At 40.7% G+C, this 18,375-nt stretch overlaps 2 protein-coding genes across 8 annotated transcripts in view; one reads left to right on the top strand and one right to left on the bottom strand.

Moving 5' to 3' along the window:
- TTC37 (tetratricopeptide repeat domain 37) overlaps nt 1-18,028 on the bottom strand; it is a 52,079-nt gene extending 34,051 nt beyond the window's left edge. For 3 of the 7 annotated variants that reach the window (XM_010578020.1, XM_010578026.1, XM_010578024.1), the window contains exons 1-15: nt 17,995-18,028; nt 17,619-17,733; nt 16,589-16,686; nt 15,934-16,077; nt 14,781-14,872; nt 14,053-14,128; nt 12,730-12,870; nt 9,388-9,486; nt 9,184-9,292; nt 7,228-7,368; nt 5,425-5,526; nt 1,764-1,897; nt 1,021-1,107; nt 828-931; nt 588-714 (exon numbers count right to left, since the gene is read on the bottom strand). In XM_010578020.1, the coding sequence (XP_010576322.1) occupies nt 588-714; nt 828-931; nt 1,021-1,107; nt 1,764-1,897; nt 5,425-5,526; nt 7,228-7,368; nt 9,184-9,292; nt 9,388-9,486; nt 12,730-12,870; nt 14,053-14,128; nt 14,781-14,872; nt 15,934-16,077; nt 16,589-16,678 (1,446 nt within the window). In that variant the 5' untranslated portion in view covers nt 16,679-16,686; nt 17,619-17,733; nt 17,995-18,028. Of the gene's footprint in view, nt 1-587; nt 715-827; nt 932-1,020; nt 1,108-1,763; nt 1,898-5,424; nt 5,527-7,227; nt 7,369-9,183; nt 9,293-9,387; nt 9,487-12,729; nt 12,871-14,052; nt 14,129-14,780; nt 14,873-15,933; nt 16,078-16,588; nt 16,687-16,999; nt 17,037-17,177; nt 17,248-17,618; nt 17,734-17,984 lie in introns of those variants that run through there. The other 4 variants (XM_010578021.1, XM_010578022.1, XM_010578025.1 and 1 more) reach the window with 4 other exon arrangements.
- A 137-nt stretch (nt 18,029-18,165) lies between these two features.
- Nucleotides 18,166-18,375, top strand: part of ARSK (arylsulfatase family, member K) — a 23,506-nt gene continuing 23,296 nt past the window's right edge. Inside the window, exon 1 of the mRNA XM_010578082.1 lies at nt 18,166-18,240. Coding sequence (XP_010576384.1) covers nt 18,166-18,240 — 75 coding nt within the window. The remainder of the gene's footprint in view (nt 18,241-18,375) is intronic.

Here is an 18,375-nt window from a genome sequence, read left to right as displayed (position 1 = left end):
AATGCCTAGAGTCTTATTCTGTATAATTCCATGTTTCCAATAAAGATGTCAGACTAAATCTTTTGGATTCACATTCTTATCTATGTTCAGAGAAAAAGCCACAACCACCAAAAACCCAAAGATCAGGAAAAGTATATAAATTGGGGGGGTTTGCAGACTTACTTCCTTGGCCAGACACTGAAACTCTAACACCGTTCTCATTTTTTTCCTTCCTCACTTTTTTTCCAATTTGAATTTTGCCCTCCTGATTTCAAAATGTCTTCAAAGATCTATGCTGGTCATCTAGAGGCCTCAACTTTACAGCCCTCAAGGAGAGAAGATTGAGAGAATCACCACTACATTTGGCTAAATCAAAGGCCTCAAGAATTAGGTGAAAAGAGGAAAACAAAAGCAGAGAGATTCCAAGTAACTGCACAGCTCCCTGCAGTGCCTTTTTGACAGCTGAACTTGGTTTACAGGCTCTGGAGACTTGTAAATGGTAACAAGCAGAATACTCAAGTCTGTCATTCCAGTCAGCGTATTTTCCATATTTGGTTTCCAATATAGGAAAATACTAATTCTACATGAATAGTTAAAGCAGCCTTTACCTTCAAGAACTGAGTGAGTGCTTTTCCTTTGTCTTTTTTTGTCTCATCACTCATGAACCAGTATGTGAGCCCCAGGTAATGATGATACTCTGCAGTTTCGGCCTTTCTTTCAATAGCATTTAGAAAACTGAATAAAAGGAACAGAGGTCAAATCAGACAAATTCTCAAAAGCTGCAAAACACTACATGCTATTCTCCTCCCACATTTCCCTGTTAGAGGAAAGAAAAAAATTAAATCTACCTTCTTTCTGCCTGTTCATAGTTCTTTTGGGAATAATGGATGAAACCCTCTAGAGCATGGGACTCGGCCAGATCAGGGTGGGACAACAGGAGCTCTTGTGAAATCTGCAAAAGGATGTAATTCTTCCCTAGTTATATCCTCTATGAAACCAAGAACTTGACTTAGCTTACAGGAAGGACAATACAGCACTAACCTTTGAAGCTTGATCCATTAAGCCCTTGTTTAGATAAGCCTGACCTCTTATAGCTAAAACCACTGGATCACTGCTTGCATCCACAATCTAGAAAACCAAGTGATAGACATGACCAAGTTATCCTCTCCCAAGATTAAGGAATCAAAGATATCAAAAGCAGGCAGACTGCATGAAGATAAAGACAAGAAAACATTTAGATAGAACATGCTTGAGAAGCCTTAGACAGAATAATTTTGATGGAGGGCAGGTACAAGATTGCAGAGAGCAAGGACAAAGGTACAGAAGTCTAAACAGTGAAGAATGAAACTGTGACAAAAAAAGGGGGGGAAGCAACTTCTGCTTAAAGCTTACGCATTTGATCTTAACGTAATATGCTCTTGTTCATGACTAATGACAGGTGAATGAAGGACGCAGCAACTAGGATTGTAACAATAATTCAAATTAAAATGAACAACAGCCATAGAAGTAGCAAGAAGCCAGCAGCACTGAGCAAGACCAGACAAGGTCAAAAGTGACAGCTTCTAAAATCAGAATTGTGAATGCAAAAGAGAGATAGCAAAGCTTAAAAAAACAGAGGAGGAAGGAGTGTTTGGATTACACCATAGTTGGCAGGTGTTGTCTAAACCACACAGAATGTAAAAAGGAGGCAAGGGGAGAAATACACAGCTTGAATTTTTAGTACAGAAAGATGAGAGCACTTTTTAAAATAATAAAAATATATACATTTTAGTCAATGAAAATACCTGCTCAAGTGCTTTAATGGCTTCTTCTGCAGCATCAGCATCAGCTATTTTAATCAAAGCCTCTGCTTTCAACTGAAGGATAAGGTTCTTCCACCGAAGACTAGGACCCTCAGGAGTTCCAAGAGCCTCAAGAGCTGTTGACAAGAGAAAAGTTTCATCAAGTAAAAACAGAAAAAGGAACCAACTACAAAGAGCACCACTGTTCCCAGTATTTTTAAATCTTGTTGTCATGGCTTACCCCCAGCCAGCAACTAAGCACCAGACAGCCACTCGCTCAGTCTCCCCCAGTGGGATGGGGAAGAGAATCAGAAGGGTAAAAGTGAGAAAACTCATGGGTTGAGATAAAGACAGTTTAACAGGTAAAGCAAAAGCCACACACGCAAGCAAAACAAAACAAGGAATACATTCAGCACTTCCCATCTGCAGGCAGGTGTTCAGCCATCTCCAGGAAAGCAGGGCTCCATTCACACCTAATAGTGACTTGGGAAGACAAACACCATAGCTCCGAATGTCCCCCCTTCCTTCTTTCCCCAGTTTTATATGCTGAGCGTGATGCCCTATGGTCTGGAATATCCCTTGGGTCAGTTGGAGTCAGCTGTCCCGGCTGTGTCCCCTCCCAACTCCTTGTGCCCCCCGCAGCCTGCTCGCTGGTGGGGTGGGGGGGAGAAGCAGAAAAGGCCTTGGCTCTGTGCAAGCACTGCTCAGCAATAACTAACACATCCCTGTGTTAATAATGCTGTTTCCAGTGCAAATCCAAAACACAGCCCCATAATACTACTGGGAAGAATAACTCTATCCCAGCCAAAACCAGCACACTTGTTAAATACAATTTTTCAGTCTAATAAAGCGCCACTTAATAGAACAATTTTTTTTGACTGCTTTCCCCCATGTTGAAGAAATTGTTCTGTAAAATTTCTATCTATTGAAGTTTAAAAGTTAAATTGACTTTAGAAATGTCCTCTCAGACATGTGGAGAGACTGATTGCCTTCTAGCTGTCGGCCTTATAAATGGAATGCTATATTTTTCCGATCTATGTTCTGAAGAAACAATGGCCTTTCAATAAACAAGTTGTTTTACACTTCAGTGTTTAAAGAAAAAATATTACTGAAACCAGGGATTTAACTCTGTGCCTGTGCAAGGGTAACTTTGTACCTTTCTATGCAGTATTGATTACTTCTCCAATACAAAGTATAATCTCACCTCAGAGAATGAGGGCATCTCTGTTGAGCATCAGCATTCTTCAAAAGCAAGAACTTTCTGAGTAACTCAATTAACAATGTTTATTTTCACATCTGATGAACTTTTGTCCGACTTGACACAGCCAGTAAGACAGGCCAAGCATAAAGCAATGCTTCCCCAGAATTCTCTCTGCCTTTCTACGTTCTCTGGACTCAAGGAAACTTTCTGCATCAGCAGCATCTTCTAACAGCGCACAATAGCTTAGCTTAACTTACACCTTGCATTGAGAAACAAAACTTACTTTGTTTGTACTGCGCCTGCCAGCATTTAGTTTCATTTGGTACTAACTAGACCTCACACAGGGAAACAAAACAGTTGATCTTTATCTTCCACATCACTTGCAACTTCACAGATTTCAGAATCATCTCTTCTCTGGGCTGGAAAAGGACTTTACAGACTATTTACTTACATGCTGCATTTTCCATACATCTGATCATCCTTATTACTAGCCTATTAACTTCTACTAGTATTTTCTTTTTGAGAAGGGGTGGATGAGTACTAAAAATGCACAGATTTCACCATGCTGCTAAAGCTCTTAAAGCAACAGCATGTTGGTGCTCTGTTTCACTAACCATTCCCTTCCCTGTAATTCCTAATATCTGAATTGCCTGTAAAGCACAGAAGGGGAAAGAAACCATCCTATTTTTTCATACAAAATGAGGACCTTTCTGCTCTCTACTTCAGCAAGACTGTAGGATAGCTTTGTGGGAACATTTGTTCCCACAACTGCATGATTTTGCATTTAAGACTATGGAATGTTATTCGTTATTTTAAGACCTAGTTACCCACTCTGGTAATCTCCTCTTAAGAGTTTTGCAGTCTGCTTTGAACAGCAGCAAACTTTATAACCTTACTACTCAACATTCATAGCGACGAGAAAAGAAGATGAACAACACAGGTATTGGTGAAAATGTCAGGGACACCTCTTTCCAGCCTGAAAACAGACATTTATTACTATACTGTGCTCTAGCTTTTAATTTATTTAAAACTGACAAAACCCACTCAATGCTACAACTGTATTTCTTAACCAAAGGCTGCTTAGTTTCCTTAACAGTCTTGTAAGAGATCTTATCAATTACCACCTGGAAATCAGAGAAGACTATATCACATCTCCCTTATCTACACGTTTGTAAACTCCTTCAAGGAGTTCTAAAAAAAAACAACTTTACTTTACAAAAGCCACGACGTCTATCCCTCAGTACAATTCTTCTCCATAAATTCCCTAACTCTGTTCATTCTTTCAGTTTCAACTAATTCAAGCACTAACATATCAGAATTGGTGGTGGTTTCCCTGATCTTTCCTAGAACCCTTTTTAAAACTTAGGGTCACATTATCTACCTCCAAGCATTTGGATGCCAAGATAGTTTAAGCAAGCAATTATATAAACCCCTTAGTACTTCAGCAACTTCATCTTTATGTTCCTCAGTCAATTCCCAGGTCAGTATCCCATAGTTCCTTAATGCTAATTTTTCTTGTCTTGTTTCATAGCAACTGCTATTAATGCTAGAATCACAGACAAGTTTTTTGATAAATCCCCTGAAAAGAAGGGTCATGGAGTAGAAGTCATCCTGAGCTCTTTCACACTGAACATAGATGGATAAGAATCACCTTATTTTCATTCTTTCTGCAATAAATTTCTTTTTACCTACTTTGTTCTGTTTTCACATTTCCTTTGCCCCAATTTATAGGCCTTCTGAATCTGCCTCATTGGCAAGTACTTTCCCTTGCTTTTAATAATTTCCCATGACTGTTTAGCCAGGTCGCCATACTTTTACCTCTTCAAGCCTTTACTGAGAAGTTTTTCATTGCATTTGTCCCTGTCAGAAAAAAGTCCACTTTGGCTGCTCCTTCATTTATAACCATCAGATAATGGCTCTATTCAGATTAGATATGCATCACTAGATCATAATAACTGCCCTCATTCCCAGGTAGTGCGGATGAAGATTTACAGTCAGTGAAGTTTCTTAAGATGCAGTTGTACTACACAACATTTCTGCATTTTACAGTAACTTGAACAGAATGTTATCTTTTAAGTCTAAATATGAAGTCTACCAGACTAAAAATTTGTGACACCTACCCTTGTGGTTTCAGGCAGTTATCTGCTGTTTGGTGGAGTTGGTCAACCACCAGCTGAAGAAGCACATCAGAGCAAGCAAACCTTCTAAATATCAATCAGACAGCTTTCAGGTTCTGATTAGCGACATATCTTCTCTTTTGCTGAGACTAAGCAGCACAAGGTGCTTTTCAGCTGTCATAAACCAAGGGAAGCAGGGGACATCAGCATAAGCCGTGAGACTGCAAAAAGCAAAGGACTATGACTGCTGCTAACTCAGATCTACCATGCAAAGGCCACATTGGCTGGACTACATAAAGTGGTGTACCCCCACAGTTACTCTTTCAATTAGCTCGCAGTTAGTTACCTTGATTGCAGGACAGGACAGCGTCCCTGTGTTTGTGAATTTTCATCTGTGCCTCTGCCAAATAATGCCATGCTGCTGGACACTGGCTAGTCTTCTGCAAACCTAATAAGAGTTTAAAAAAGGCACTAAAAAAAGCTGCTTATGGCTGCAAAGACACTGTAGCTGGCAGATGCTTTATTGCCATATAATGCCATCAAAAACATACTATCAATCAGATAATAAGACTTGCAGTTAATTTTTTTCTTTGAGTCTTATTTTAAACTGTTTTAGACATACAGGCCTCCACGCAGTAAGGCAAAGACTAAGGAGCACATAAGCTTCTGTTAGGCTTAGTTTTGCATATAACATTACATATAAAAAAAAGAAAAAGGGAAAAAATTAAGGAAATATAAAACACTGGCTTAAGGTGCACCTCTGTTTCAAAAAGAAAAAAGTCCTTCACTTTGATCAGACATTAATATCAGCAGCCTGTAGATCACTTTTCAGTTTTTCTTAGAAACCAGAAAAGGCCTATAGAACTTCAAGACAGAAAAAGAATGATGGCAAGAGTGTTTCACTGAATCTTCTTGACAAACTTGCTTTAATTAAAGATTCAGTAATAAAACTGAATTTGTCCTTCTAAGAGAGATACATATATGTATACTACTACTAAACAATGCCTTGAAGCTTCAATGCCTAAAATGCAAACACTTGGCTTACTGCGAAAGACATTATTTCTAAGCTTCAGACATTTACAGACTATAACAAGAGCCCTGCCCTTTGCATTCTCCCCTTCATGAGTGGAGTATTACATATAAAAGTAAAAATAAAAAAATAAAATCATTTGGGAGATATATTCTTTTGTCAAAAACAGGTTGTATGTTGTGTCAAAACATCCAATAGCATTTAAGCCAGAAGAATTTGCTTTCCATGAAAGACTTTTTCCTCTTAAGCACCTGAAATTTTTATTTCAGATTTTAAGCAAGACATGTTATATCACTGTGTGTAAGCTACAGTACTATACTGTAGAATATCCTGAAATCCAGTTTCAGAAACAATCTTATTCTAAACCTGGGCGAAAGGATGCAGCATACATCAGCATAGCCTGACTGACTCCTGATTGCTTAGATCCCAAATGGTTATTTACCCAGCTTTCTCAGCAAGCTCTTTTGAATTTTCCATGGCCAGCACAGTGACAGTGGAGAGTCTTATTGTCCCGCTAGTATACTTATGAATCATTTTCAAAGAGTTTTGTCATTTCAATACAAGCAAGATAATTACAGATCAGTAAGCCAACTCATCAGAAAATCGCGTGACTGAAAAAAAAATCCCAAACCTCCGATATTTCTCTTCAGATACCCAATACAAGTGTTTACGCAATGTAAGTATTAAAGAAGTCTTAAAATGATTTAACTTTAAAGGGAAGTCATCTTTGTTCAGGTACAGAAATGCAATGACTAGATTAGAGGAGCTGCATTATATTTTACTTTATAAATTCCACATTCCTTCATTAATCGTTATTGCTGTATTTACTGCTTCATCTAGGTATTTCCCCAGTAACAATCAGATTAAAAAAAAGTTTGAAGTTGATCACACTAAAATACTACAGAGCTGACTGTAATAGCAATGAAAGACTTCAGAGATGATATACTTAAAGCTTTATTATTTCAGTGACCAATCGAGAAAGTGTTGAGTATTCTTTTTAAATCTAGCTGGTCTTAGAACTGGCAAAGTACTACACAATTGTAAGATTCCAAAAATATCCAGCATAAACTAGCTGGTGTTCAAGCTACAGAGTGCTTATACTTCCTTTTATACATTTACCTTCAGTAAGACTCTTAATAGCCTCCTTGTATTTCTTTTCTTGAAGGCATTTTATACCAAAACCAATGATGCCTGGACCACTACTTGCATCCATCTCCAAAAGCTTAGAAAAATAATGCAGGGCCTCTTCCGACAAAGTACCTGGTTTCAGAAAAAGAAATATTTTACAGAGTTTTAGATTTAAAAAAATGCAACAGTATATCTTATTTACATAAATATGACCCTTATCCTTTGAGCTCAAAGTAATGAATTTATTAACTAAACTTTTTTCAAAAGGTACTACATACTTATCAGTCTCCACCCCCAAAACCAAACCCAAAAAACAAGCAGTAATCTAAATACCCAGTACCACCAAAGAAAATAAACTGTCAGTCTGAAATCTGAATTTTTAACCACTTGTGTTAAATTACTACAGGTATACTGCCTTTATTAACAAAAACTAATTCCTTCATATGCTTTTTATGTAAGCCTAGATGAATGCCTACATGTCAAAATCTGCCACAAATAAAACAAAATTTCCTTCCAGAGTAGGCCTTGTGTACCTACAAATTTGCTGTGATGAACTTGCTGAAACAGTCTTGCTGTGAAACCACGTAACTTAATGTCTTGGCTTAATTTCAACTGATGCTACTCACTTTTTATGCTTGTGTTTAGCTGTGATAGTAGACTTGGCAGTCCTTGCTGAAAGCAACTGTTGTGACTTGCAGCAACAGACTTTAAACTATTATTTTCTTTAAAAAATTATGGACTCATTTGACATAAAGGTTGCCTTTGATTTGTATTTGGTAAAGGTGGCTAATAATGCATCTGAGTTACAAGCCCACAAGTTTGGGGCATGAAGGACCCTAACATGGTTGGAATGACTCAGATATAAACAAACAGCCTTACTAAAAACCTAAGCATCATCCTCCCCACCCCAAGATGGCTGTGGGATGGTGAGATGCTGTCAGAGCATTGGTATATAAGAACTGTGCCAACCAGATGCTCCTCTTCCTTTGGAAATTAGTATCTGCATGTTTCTCTGAACTGTAAAGCATTCTTATGTGGAAATGAGAGTCTAGGCCTCATTTGTCTTCATCCTCTCTCACCAAAGTGAAAAATCCTCTCATTTTATGTTGCTATGTTATTCCATGAAGCTTACCTTCAAAACTGGAAAAGGCATTCTTCTACCTAAGCTGCAAGTTATTTCTCTTTATATAAACCAGAGGGGTTTTTTCCCTAATTTTCTTTCCTTGTTTTAAAAAGAAATAAAAACAACTTCTGATGCCTTAAACAATAAAATGAAAGACCCAAATTTAGTAGTTATCTCTGAAAACCCTGAAAAAGTGTCCAACACTATTGCAGTGTTGTTTAGTGAACTACTGAAAATAGCAATTGTACACTTTCAGATCCCTGCACTATTGAACACACCATGGTATTTTTTTTCCCTCAGATTCTCCTTTTCTACTTAGAACAAATATCTAAACAGATCTGTCTATTCCCTATTCACCAGGCATTCTTTTGAAGGCAGTTCCACAAATGTTTGTTCTTTTTGCCAAGAGAGGTGTTCTGTGTCAGGAACAATCTAAGTGTAGCCTGTCCTTAGCCTTAGAGCACTGGTTAACATTCTCCATTCCCTCTTCTAAGCTTAAGAAGCTAACCGTCATTTATCCAGAGAAGCTGCTTTCAAGTTTTATAAGGCATTCCTTCTTTGCAACTGTGTACATTGCCAGAGTTGGACCTAAGTCGCAGAATTTTTTTGCCAATTTACAGTCACCACTCAATTACGGAGCTAGGAAACAGCAGATCATAGGACCAAACACTTTTCATTTCCAGACAGGCAGAAATATAACATAAAATTAAACAGTGCACTTGTATTGGGTCATGAAGGGTAAAAGCTTGTTAAAAGATTGTCACAAAACTAGGTGTAAAAGAAATAATTTAAGCCCCAAAAATGTCTAAATCCATCCTACTCACCTGACTGAACAAAATGCAAGCAAAGTACTTCCAAAGGATAACTCACAGTAGGATACAAAACCATCATATCTTTACAGGCCTTTTCCAACCTAGCTGTTTCATGAGGAAACTTGAAAGGAAAAAGATAAATAGTTATTTGTGTGAATTATCAGATGTCAACTATTACATCTATTCACTGATGAAGACAGATTAACATAAGCTTACTTTTGACAAGCACTGAATAAAGTCCTTGTAAAGATTTTGGTGGTCTTCACCAGGAACAGTGTCAGCAGAGTTCACTGCATGTTCAAATGCAGTCAAAAGCTGAAATGAGAAATAATTAGGAGTGCAACAAACAATGACTTTAGGAAAATGTTATCTTCATAGGATAGACTATTTCGGTTGGAAGGGACCTACAACAATCATCTAATGCACCTGCCTGACCACTTCAGGGCTCACCAAAAGTTAAAGCATGTTATTAAAGGCATTGTCCAAAGGCCTCTTAAACACTGACAGGCATGGGGCATCGACCACCTCTCCAGGAAGCCTGTTCCAGTGTTGGGCTACCCTCCTGGTAAAGAAATGCTTTCCAGTGTCCAGCCTGAACCTCCCCTGATGCAGCTTTAAACCATTCCCAGAGGTCCTGTTGCTGGACCCCAGGGAGAAGAGATCAGCACCTTCCTCTCCGCTTCCCCTCCTCAGGAAGCTGTAGACAGCAATGAGGTTGCCCCTCAGCCTCCTTCTCTCCAAATTAGACAAACCCAGAGTGCTCAGCTGCTCCTCACAGGACATGCCTTCCAGCCATTTCATAGTTAAGTGGATAGTTACATGTTATTATCTGGATCCTACTCATTAAGTTTACACCAGTACTGTGAACAGAGAAAGTCACAAAGCAAGGCCCTTATCGTGAAGTAGTACTCAGATAGGATCCAAAGCACATTAACTGTCTAGTACAAGATGAAGCAGTAATATACAGTTTCATAATGTAAAGTGGGTATAAGGAAGGCATAATTTGTAAGAACATAGATTCTTCTTCATACCTGTCCTGATTTTGGCTGGGGTAGAGTTAATTTTCTTCCTAGTAGCTAGTATAGTGCTGTATTTTGGATTCAGTACGAGAAGAATGTTGATAATACACTGATGTTTTCAGTTGTTGCTAAGTAGTGTTTGTACTAAGTACAAGGTCTTTTCAGCTTCTCATGGCCAGCCAGCAAGAAGGCTGGAGGGGCACAAGCTGGGAGGGGACACAGCCAGGGCAGCTGACCCAAACTGGCCAAAGGGATATTCCATATCGTGTGACATCAGTATATAAGCTGCGGGGAGTTGGCTCAGAGGGCAGATGGCTGCTGGGGAACTAACGGGATCAGTCAGCGAATGGTGAGCAATTTCATTGTGCATCACTTGTTTTGTATATTCCAATTCTTGTATTATTATTGTCATTTTATTTTCTTCTTTTCTGTCCTATTAAACTGTCTTTACCTCAATTCAGGAGTTCTACTTTTTTTTTTTTAATTCTCTCCCCCATTCCACTGAATAGGACATTGCCTTCAATGCCACATGCTTCCAGGCTCAGGTGCTTTACTCAAAACTGCAGTAAAGTGAACTGCAGATTTGCATGTGAAACCCATTCCTGGTATTCAAGCAACTTTTCTTCTTTTTTAAACTTCTTGTCCCCAGAAAAGAAAGCAGTGCTGCCCACAGCACCTCTTTTCTATAATAGCTCCTAAGTTAAAGCATTTGCCTTCTCAAAAAGTAGAGATCGAGATTCAATTTTCCGTTGTGTGAAATTATTTCAGTTTGTATTTTCTACCTTTCTGGGGCACTGCTACCAACCAGATTGGTGCAGAGAAATTTACACCCTTCTTGTTGAAGTAGGTTCATCTTACAAGAGAGATTAATCAGGTAAAATTAAATTTGGGCATAGAGAACACAGAATCCGTATAATCCATGATCATTCTGTGTGCTTCAATTACCTTTGACATTCTCCTAAAAAGCAAGAGCTTAAAACCTACAGAAGAAAATTTGAACCAAAACAGATATCTAGGATAAGCACTCTGTATGAAGAAATGGAAAAACAGTGCAAATCTACCTCTTCTACCTGAGAGGAAAGCAGAGGGAGTTTCTTGTTTTGAACAATGGTATTGGGTTTGTGTGGTACGGTTCTGGTAGCAGGAGGGCGACACGGGTGGCTTCTGTGAGAAGCTGCTAGAAGCTTCCCCTGTCTGACAGAGCCAGAGCCAGCCAGGTCCAAGGCAGACCCATTGCTGGCCAAGGCCAAGCCCATCAGTGACACAGGTAGTGCCTCTGGTATAACAGATTTAAGAAGGGGAAAGGAAAACATGAGCAGCACCACCAGCAGCCAGAGAGAGGAGTGCGAATATGTAAGAGAAACAACTCTGCAGACACCAAGGTCAGTGAAGAAGAAGGGGGAGGAGATGCTCCAGGAGTCGGAGCAGAGGTTCCCCTGCAGCCCGTGGGGAAGACCATGGTGAGGCAGGCTGCCCCCCTGCAGCCCAGGGAGGTCCATGGTGGAGCAGATCTCCACCTGCAGTCCGGGGAAGACCCCACGCTGGAGCAAGGGGATGCCTGAAGGAGGCTGTGACCCTGTGGGAAGCCTGCACTGGAGCAGGATCCTGGCAGGACCTGTGGCCCCATGGAGAGAGGAGCCCATACTGGAGCAGGTTTGCTGGCAGGACTTGTCACCCTGTGGAAGGGACCCACGCTGGAGCAGTTTGTGAAGAACTGCAGCCCGTGGGAAGGACCCACATTGGAGAAGTTCGTGAAGGACTGTCGCCCGTGGAAGGGACCCCATGCTGGAGCAGGGGAAGAGTGAGGAGTCCTCCCCCTGAGGGGGAAGGCGTAGCAGAGACAAGGTGTGATGAACTGATCTCAACCCCCATACCCCGTTCCCCTGCACTGGCGGGGGGGAGGAGGTAGAGAAAATTAGGAGTGGAGTTAAGCCTGGGAAGAAGGGAGGGGTGGGGGAAAGGGGTTTTAAGACCTGGTTTTATTTCTCATTACCCTACTCTGATTTTGACTGGTAACAAATCAAATTAATTTTCCTGAGTTGAGTTTGTTTTGCCTGTGACGGTAACTGGTGTGTGATCTCCCTGCCCTTACCTCGACCCATGAGCCTTTTGTTTTATTTTCTCTCCCCTGCCCAGCTGAGGAGGGGAGTGGTAGAGTGGCTTTGGTGGGCACCTGGTGTCCAGCCAAGGTCAACCCACCACACTGTCAAAGCTTATGAGTGATGCTTCTCATAACATGCAGAGGTAGAACAATGCATCACTGTGCTACTGTGCAAACTTGGACTCCTGTAGAGCTTAAGAGGCAGTTAATGAAGGAGTTCCAGGTGCCTTGGATTTAGATGCCTTATCTCAGGCTGCTGCACCCTCACTGTTTTTGTCAGAAGGTAAAATCGCCCATCTTTTCCTGAGAAGTTTAGTACCATTGAACATTAATGAGACAAATAGTCGCAAGATTTGCAAGAGTTTTAAGGTTGCATTTGAAGTTTAGCTGCATTGTATGTATATATGTATTTAGATGAGTTGGAGTGAGAAACATTACCAACTGTTCAGTCTTATTATACTTATTCTGTGTACTGTCTTTCAGTAACTGGATCATCTTCTTCCAAAGCTGATGAAGCTCTGCCTTTTCTGCACCTTCCTCCTGCTTCATCTGTATGAGTTTCTGCCATGTTTTAGCCACCTGGAACAAATCACAGAATCATAGAATAGTTTGCCTTGGAAGGGACCTTACAGATCATCTAGTTCCAACCCCCCATAGGCAGTGACACCTTCCACTAGACCAGGTTGCTCAAAGCCCCATCCAAGCCATGTTGGATCTACAGCACTACGAACAGAAAGAGAAGAAAAGCAGCAGTCCATGATGAAATTCCAGTGTGGAAAAATCAACAGAACTGAAAAAGAGAAAATAGGACCCTGAAGCTTAACTTGCGGTTTGCCGTTGCACACAGAGCAAGTCTGCCTTTGCCTTCATGTGCTAAACAATTAGCAATGAATTTAGTTTCAGAAACTGGTATACAAAGAGGCTAATTAATAGTCTTCAGCCTGATGCCAAGTGATATGTAAAATTTTTCATTTTCCATTGCTGGAGGAAAGGGGAGAAGATGACATGGAGTAAGACCATGCATCACCTTGTAAGAAAGCAACCTTTTTAAAGAGTAAAGGAAGAGTGAACTGCATAACTGCAGAAACAGATACGTAACATTACTACAGAGACTATAGGCAACGCTGCTGTTGAACCATACAGACATCTAACAGCTCCACCTCGTGGTAGGTAAACTGACAAGAGCCACGACTATTTCTGCAATGGTCACGCTGACACAAGACTTTGGGAGTGCTGGGTGGGCTGAAGCTTGGGTTGCCCTGGAGCAGCTATGCTCCTCTTATGGTTGTGCGTGGAATGCAGTACATAAGCCGCAGGCAATCAAGTTCAGGTTGTGTACAAATTCCGCCTTACCCTCTGGCATGAAGTACCAGGGACAGACTAGGAAAGGATCACCACACCAGTGAAGGGCTAATCAGATACCTAGAACTGGCCAAGCTAGGCAAAGGACACCTGGCTCACACTTACTGCACATAAATATGCATTTGGGATCATGTTTGACTTCCAGAAATAACACAGAAGAATGATGTTCCACCCTTTCAGCCTATATACTAACATTGTCAATTTAATGGATTGTGTCCAGGTCTTACACAGTGGAAAAAAAGGAATATAGTTAAAATCAGTTCTTCCTGGTTGTAGTACACAAGGAGATCTTAAGTGGTCTGTGACCCCCAAAATTGGGGATTCCTTGATGAAAAGCAGTTAGTTCTGATGAAATGGGAAATTCTTTCTAGCAGAGAGAAAGTAAAGTACTCAACCTACCTCTAAATATTTCTTTTCTTGATGATATAGTTCCACAAGTTTGTTACATACATCACACCATTTCTGCTTGTCACCACTAGAAAGGAGGAAGAAAATCCCACACAAACATGACAAGTTTTCCATAAAATAGTATAATGTTTTTCAAATTCTGACAATTGTTAGTAGGTTCAGTTGCCAAACAAATATTTAGAATAAATACTACAGATAGCCCTAAAAGTTTTACTCATTGCTGTTGTAACTGAGTGAAAAAAAATTGCTTTAAGGGATTGTACTTTTCCTTTTGAACAATTTCCAAATTAAGGAAACAAATTGAACACTCCAGTCAGCTACAGTGACAGCTGATAGTTAGATTTGTTTAGAACTGTACCTATATGAATCAGATGACATATATTCTGTGATTTTAAAGCAGAGAAAAATAAGCCTACTTATTAATGCAGACAATGAACTGTCAGAGCTAAATGCTTCAAGGCAGTGAGTTTAGACAGAGGACATTGGATAACATAGAATTCTCTGAACTACTAACCTCAAGTACAATTATTCCAAGAGTTTTTGCCCTATCAAAAGGGACAGGATCAAGAAACTTTATACAGGTACAGAAAACCTTAGTAACAAGTGCTGACCCACTGAAATGGCAAAGCTTTAAAAATAAAAGCCTGCCCTGTATATGAGCAATGGCATTCAGAGAACTAGAAATCTTGGACTGAATTATGGTATTCAATATCCTTTACCTTTCACAGAGTTCCAACAGCTTTTGGTAAACCTCTGCTAAGTCTCCTTTGACATCTGTTTGGTTGGATTTCTCATATAAATTTGCTAATCCCTTTTAAAAAAAAAGATAAAAAATAAGTAAGATTTTATGTCAACAGTTGTGTGTTAGAACACTGTAAGTTCAGCCGACAAAAATTATTCCATTGCCTTCAGTGGGGTCAAGTGTTAATGTAGTAATCTCTGAGCAGAATCTACGTTGATTCTTCCGTACACCCTTCTGAATCCACTTATTTTAAATTAAAAGCTTTCCTCAGTTTCTTAACTAATACCAACAAACTACTTGAAACTTGTATATATTACATAAGCTTGTGTGCATAACAGACAATACACAAAGCACACTAAGTCACATGATAAAAGATCTATACCCAAGTATCATACCATCTTGTATAGTGACAGATAGCCAGAATGATTGCAAAACTGAGGTAATTTCAATATACCTTGAAATCAGGCACCAATAGTTATATTTTTTAAAGGTATTTATATTGAAAATACTAAAAACCTTACTACCTTAGAAAAACATCAATTGTTGGTATCAGAGACTGACTTAATACGCAACCTTACGCTTCACAAGTCTCCAAATAACATAACGGTATGTAGTAAAAATATGCTGTTACGGGTTGTCATGCTCACACCACCCAACACACAGCTATTTTAAATGTATACTATTGTTTTTAAGTAACAACGAAATAATTCAGTAACAATCCACTCGATGCTGGAAGCTGGAAAAATAAGCTATGAGATAAAATATTTTCTCTCTTTTGACAGAAGCCTTGTCAAATGTTTCTTGAGCTACCAGCATGGAAATTCCTAAGCATGGACTAATTTACTCTGTTTGAATTCATGCTCTCCCTTGCATGTTTCACTGCTATCTAGTCTACACATGAAATACACACTTAAATATACTGAAACTAAAATTCACCCTGCTAGACATAGGCAGCTACCCATGGCTTTGCTTTGGACAGATAAATATGAACCTCAGCTACTCCAAAGCTTCAGTAGAACTAACGTCCTCACGAAAACACGATTCAAGTCTCAGCTGTGCTTTGTTCCCATATTTAACTCCATACTGACACTTTTCAGGGGAAGAAAAAGTGAGTCTGGACATTCACGTACCTGCCATGCCAGTAACTGGTTTGGTTCAAGTTCAATAGCCTTCTTATATGCTCCTTTGGCCTGATCACACTGATCTAACTCAGCAGCTGCCAGGCCAATAAATACCCAAGCATTGTAATTATTTTTTTCTTGCTTCAAGACTGCCTAGAAATACACAATTTTAAGTGAAACTGATGAATGAAATGCATCTTATGGATCCACGTATTGAGTTTTATCATTAGTTTGGTAAATTATTCTACATGGTAATATTAGAAGATAAGTAATTTTTAGGAAAAGGCTAAGATTAGTAACTTCAGCTTTTCATGCCAGAGAATTTTTCATATCTGAAGTGTTCTGCCAGTAACCATATCTATAGCTCAGCAATTAAAGCACTCCTGTCAAGGCCTAGATTAGAAATGGATTTTTATCTCTATCGTTCTAGACTTAATATTCTTATCGCCACATATAAGCAAATGCAAAAGGAAGGGGAATAGAAGTTTACGTGTGGGTAACTAACATGAATGATCAATGAAATTAAATCCAGAAATCAACCTCTGCTATTATATCAGTAAGGTGCTCCACCGTCTGCATTACTATACAGCTGTAGTGGCAAGGGGACGGCAAACAAAATGTGCAAAAAATATTAACTTCCAAGTAATATTTTAAAATGAATTACCTTGCAATGTTTTAAGGCCTCCTTATATTCTTTATTTCGTATTGCGTCTCTAGCACTCTTCAATGCTGCCTTCACCTCCTTATTTGACATTGTGGCTACTAAGTAAAAATGACATATAGTCAGTTGTTATAAAAAGATACAGTGAACTCAAAACATTGTTTATAACCTACTGTAATTGCACAGAGAGTATTTTAAACACAGAAATATAGTGCAATATGCCAAAATCCATACATCACTAAAAACTGCTGAAAACAAGCAAGATGGTTAAAATTAGTTAGTTACACTTAGCTCCACTGCAGGATTAAGTCAATACTCCAAACAGTTAAATGACACAAAGTAGTTATCCCAGAAGAGAATTTCTGTTAAGGTTTAAGATAAATTTAAATAGGAGAGGTGGGATATGACAGTCACCCTAGTTAGACTCTTGGGAAGACACCCTGCATATAGTTTCTTTTAAAAGAGGGATTACTAAGCAGTGATCTGTGCTTAAAAGGCATATTGCACTGGACATGTGTTCAAGGGGTTCCTAAGGATGAGAGTTTTTCCTGTGTGCTACCTATGGCAGCACCATGGCCAGCCTGTCGCTTATGTTCAGGTGTAGTCCACAATGCCCCTCTCCCTTCACATGTACTTAAGGAGGACTCTGCTTCTGACTATAGCTGACAGAGAAAAAGAATAAGCATTTAAGGACACATCAAAGAAGCATTCACGCTTTTGAAGTCTGACATAATCATGCACTATTTTGATGCATACGGTAAATGTTTTGCCTCAAACGAACTTTAGAAAACGCCATAGTCAAAACTGCCTAAATGAGATGAGGCTGAGAAACAACACTGCAGGTGCAGGCACTTAAAGAGACTGAAAAAGTGACAAGCAGCAGAACAAAAAAAAACCTTTTAGCAGCTGAAGAGCAAGAAATAAGGAGTGGACGAAGGGCCTAGAGAGAAACTTACAATGAACGGACAAAGAAAGAGGGTGGATTTCAAGGATTCCATCATAGCCTAAAAAAATATAAAGAACTCTGTCAAACGTGCATTACTTAACAGCTGCTGGAGATAAGTTTGGTTCCTAAGAGGGCACAGACGCCTCGATCACCAAACACACAGCCCCTCGCTGGCAGTTCTGAGCCTGAGCTCCATTTTCACCTACGGAGAAAAGAAGAGACACCACGTCAGCGCAAAACCGGGCCCTTCGGAGAGAGGTGGGCTTCGCAGCCCTGTCCCGGAACCGGGCCCGCCGGCGAGGCCCGGTACCCGCGGGCCGCGTGGGGAAGCGGCCCGGCGCCGGCAGCCCCTCCGAGCAGGGGGTAGACCGGGCCGCCGACCGTCGCGGCGGGGGGAAGACAGGACCGAGCCGAACCGGGCCACCGCCGTCCCTCCCTCTCCCGCCGCTTCACCTTCACCTACCACCGCCTCAGCAGCCATGGCGACTGACCCTCGCGCGCATGCGCACTGCAGCCTCACGCCGCCACGCTCCCGCGTCAGCCGCCATTTTCCCTCGGGCACGGAGGGAGATGTAGTTCTTGCCTCCCCCCCCGGGGCACGCTGGGAGTCGTAGTCCGCCCCCCTCCCCGGGGCATGCTGGGAGCTGTAGTCCGCGGCGCTGAGGTGGAGCGGGCGGCTGCGCAGCTGCCGCGGCGGCGAGTCCTCTTGGTGCGGCCGGGGCTCCGCCGAGCGGCCGGATCGGCTGTCGGGGTTGCCGCTTGCCTCTCTCCGGGAGAGGGGCCGGGTGACGGCGGCGGAGCGATGCGGGGCGGCGGGCCGCTGGGGCGGGCCGGGCTGGCGTTG

The sequence above is a fragment of the Haliaeetus leucocephalus genome, unplaced genomic scaffold (assembly GCF_000737465.1).
Source record: "Haliaeetus leucocephalus isolate CR32 unplaced genomic scaffold, Haliaeetus_leucocephalus-4.0 Scaffold598, whole genome shotgun sequence".
NCBI classification, from domain to species: Eukaryota; Metazoa; Chordata; class Aves; order Accipitriformes; family Accipitridae; genus Haliaeetus; species Haliaeetus leucocephalus.
This window is presented reverse-complemented; position numbering and strand designations above follow the sequence as displayed.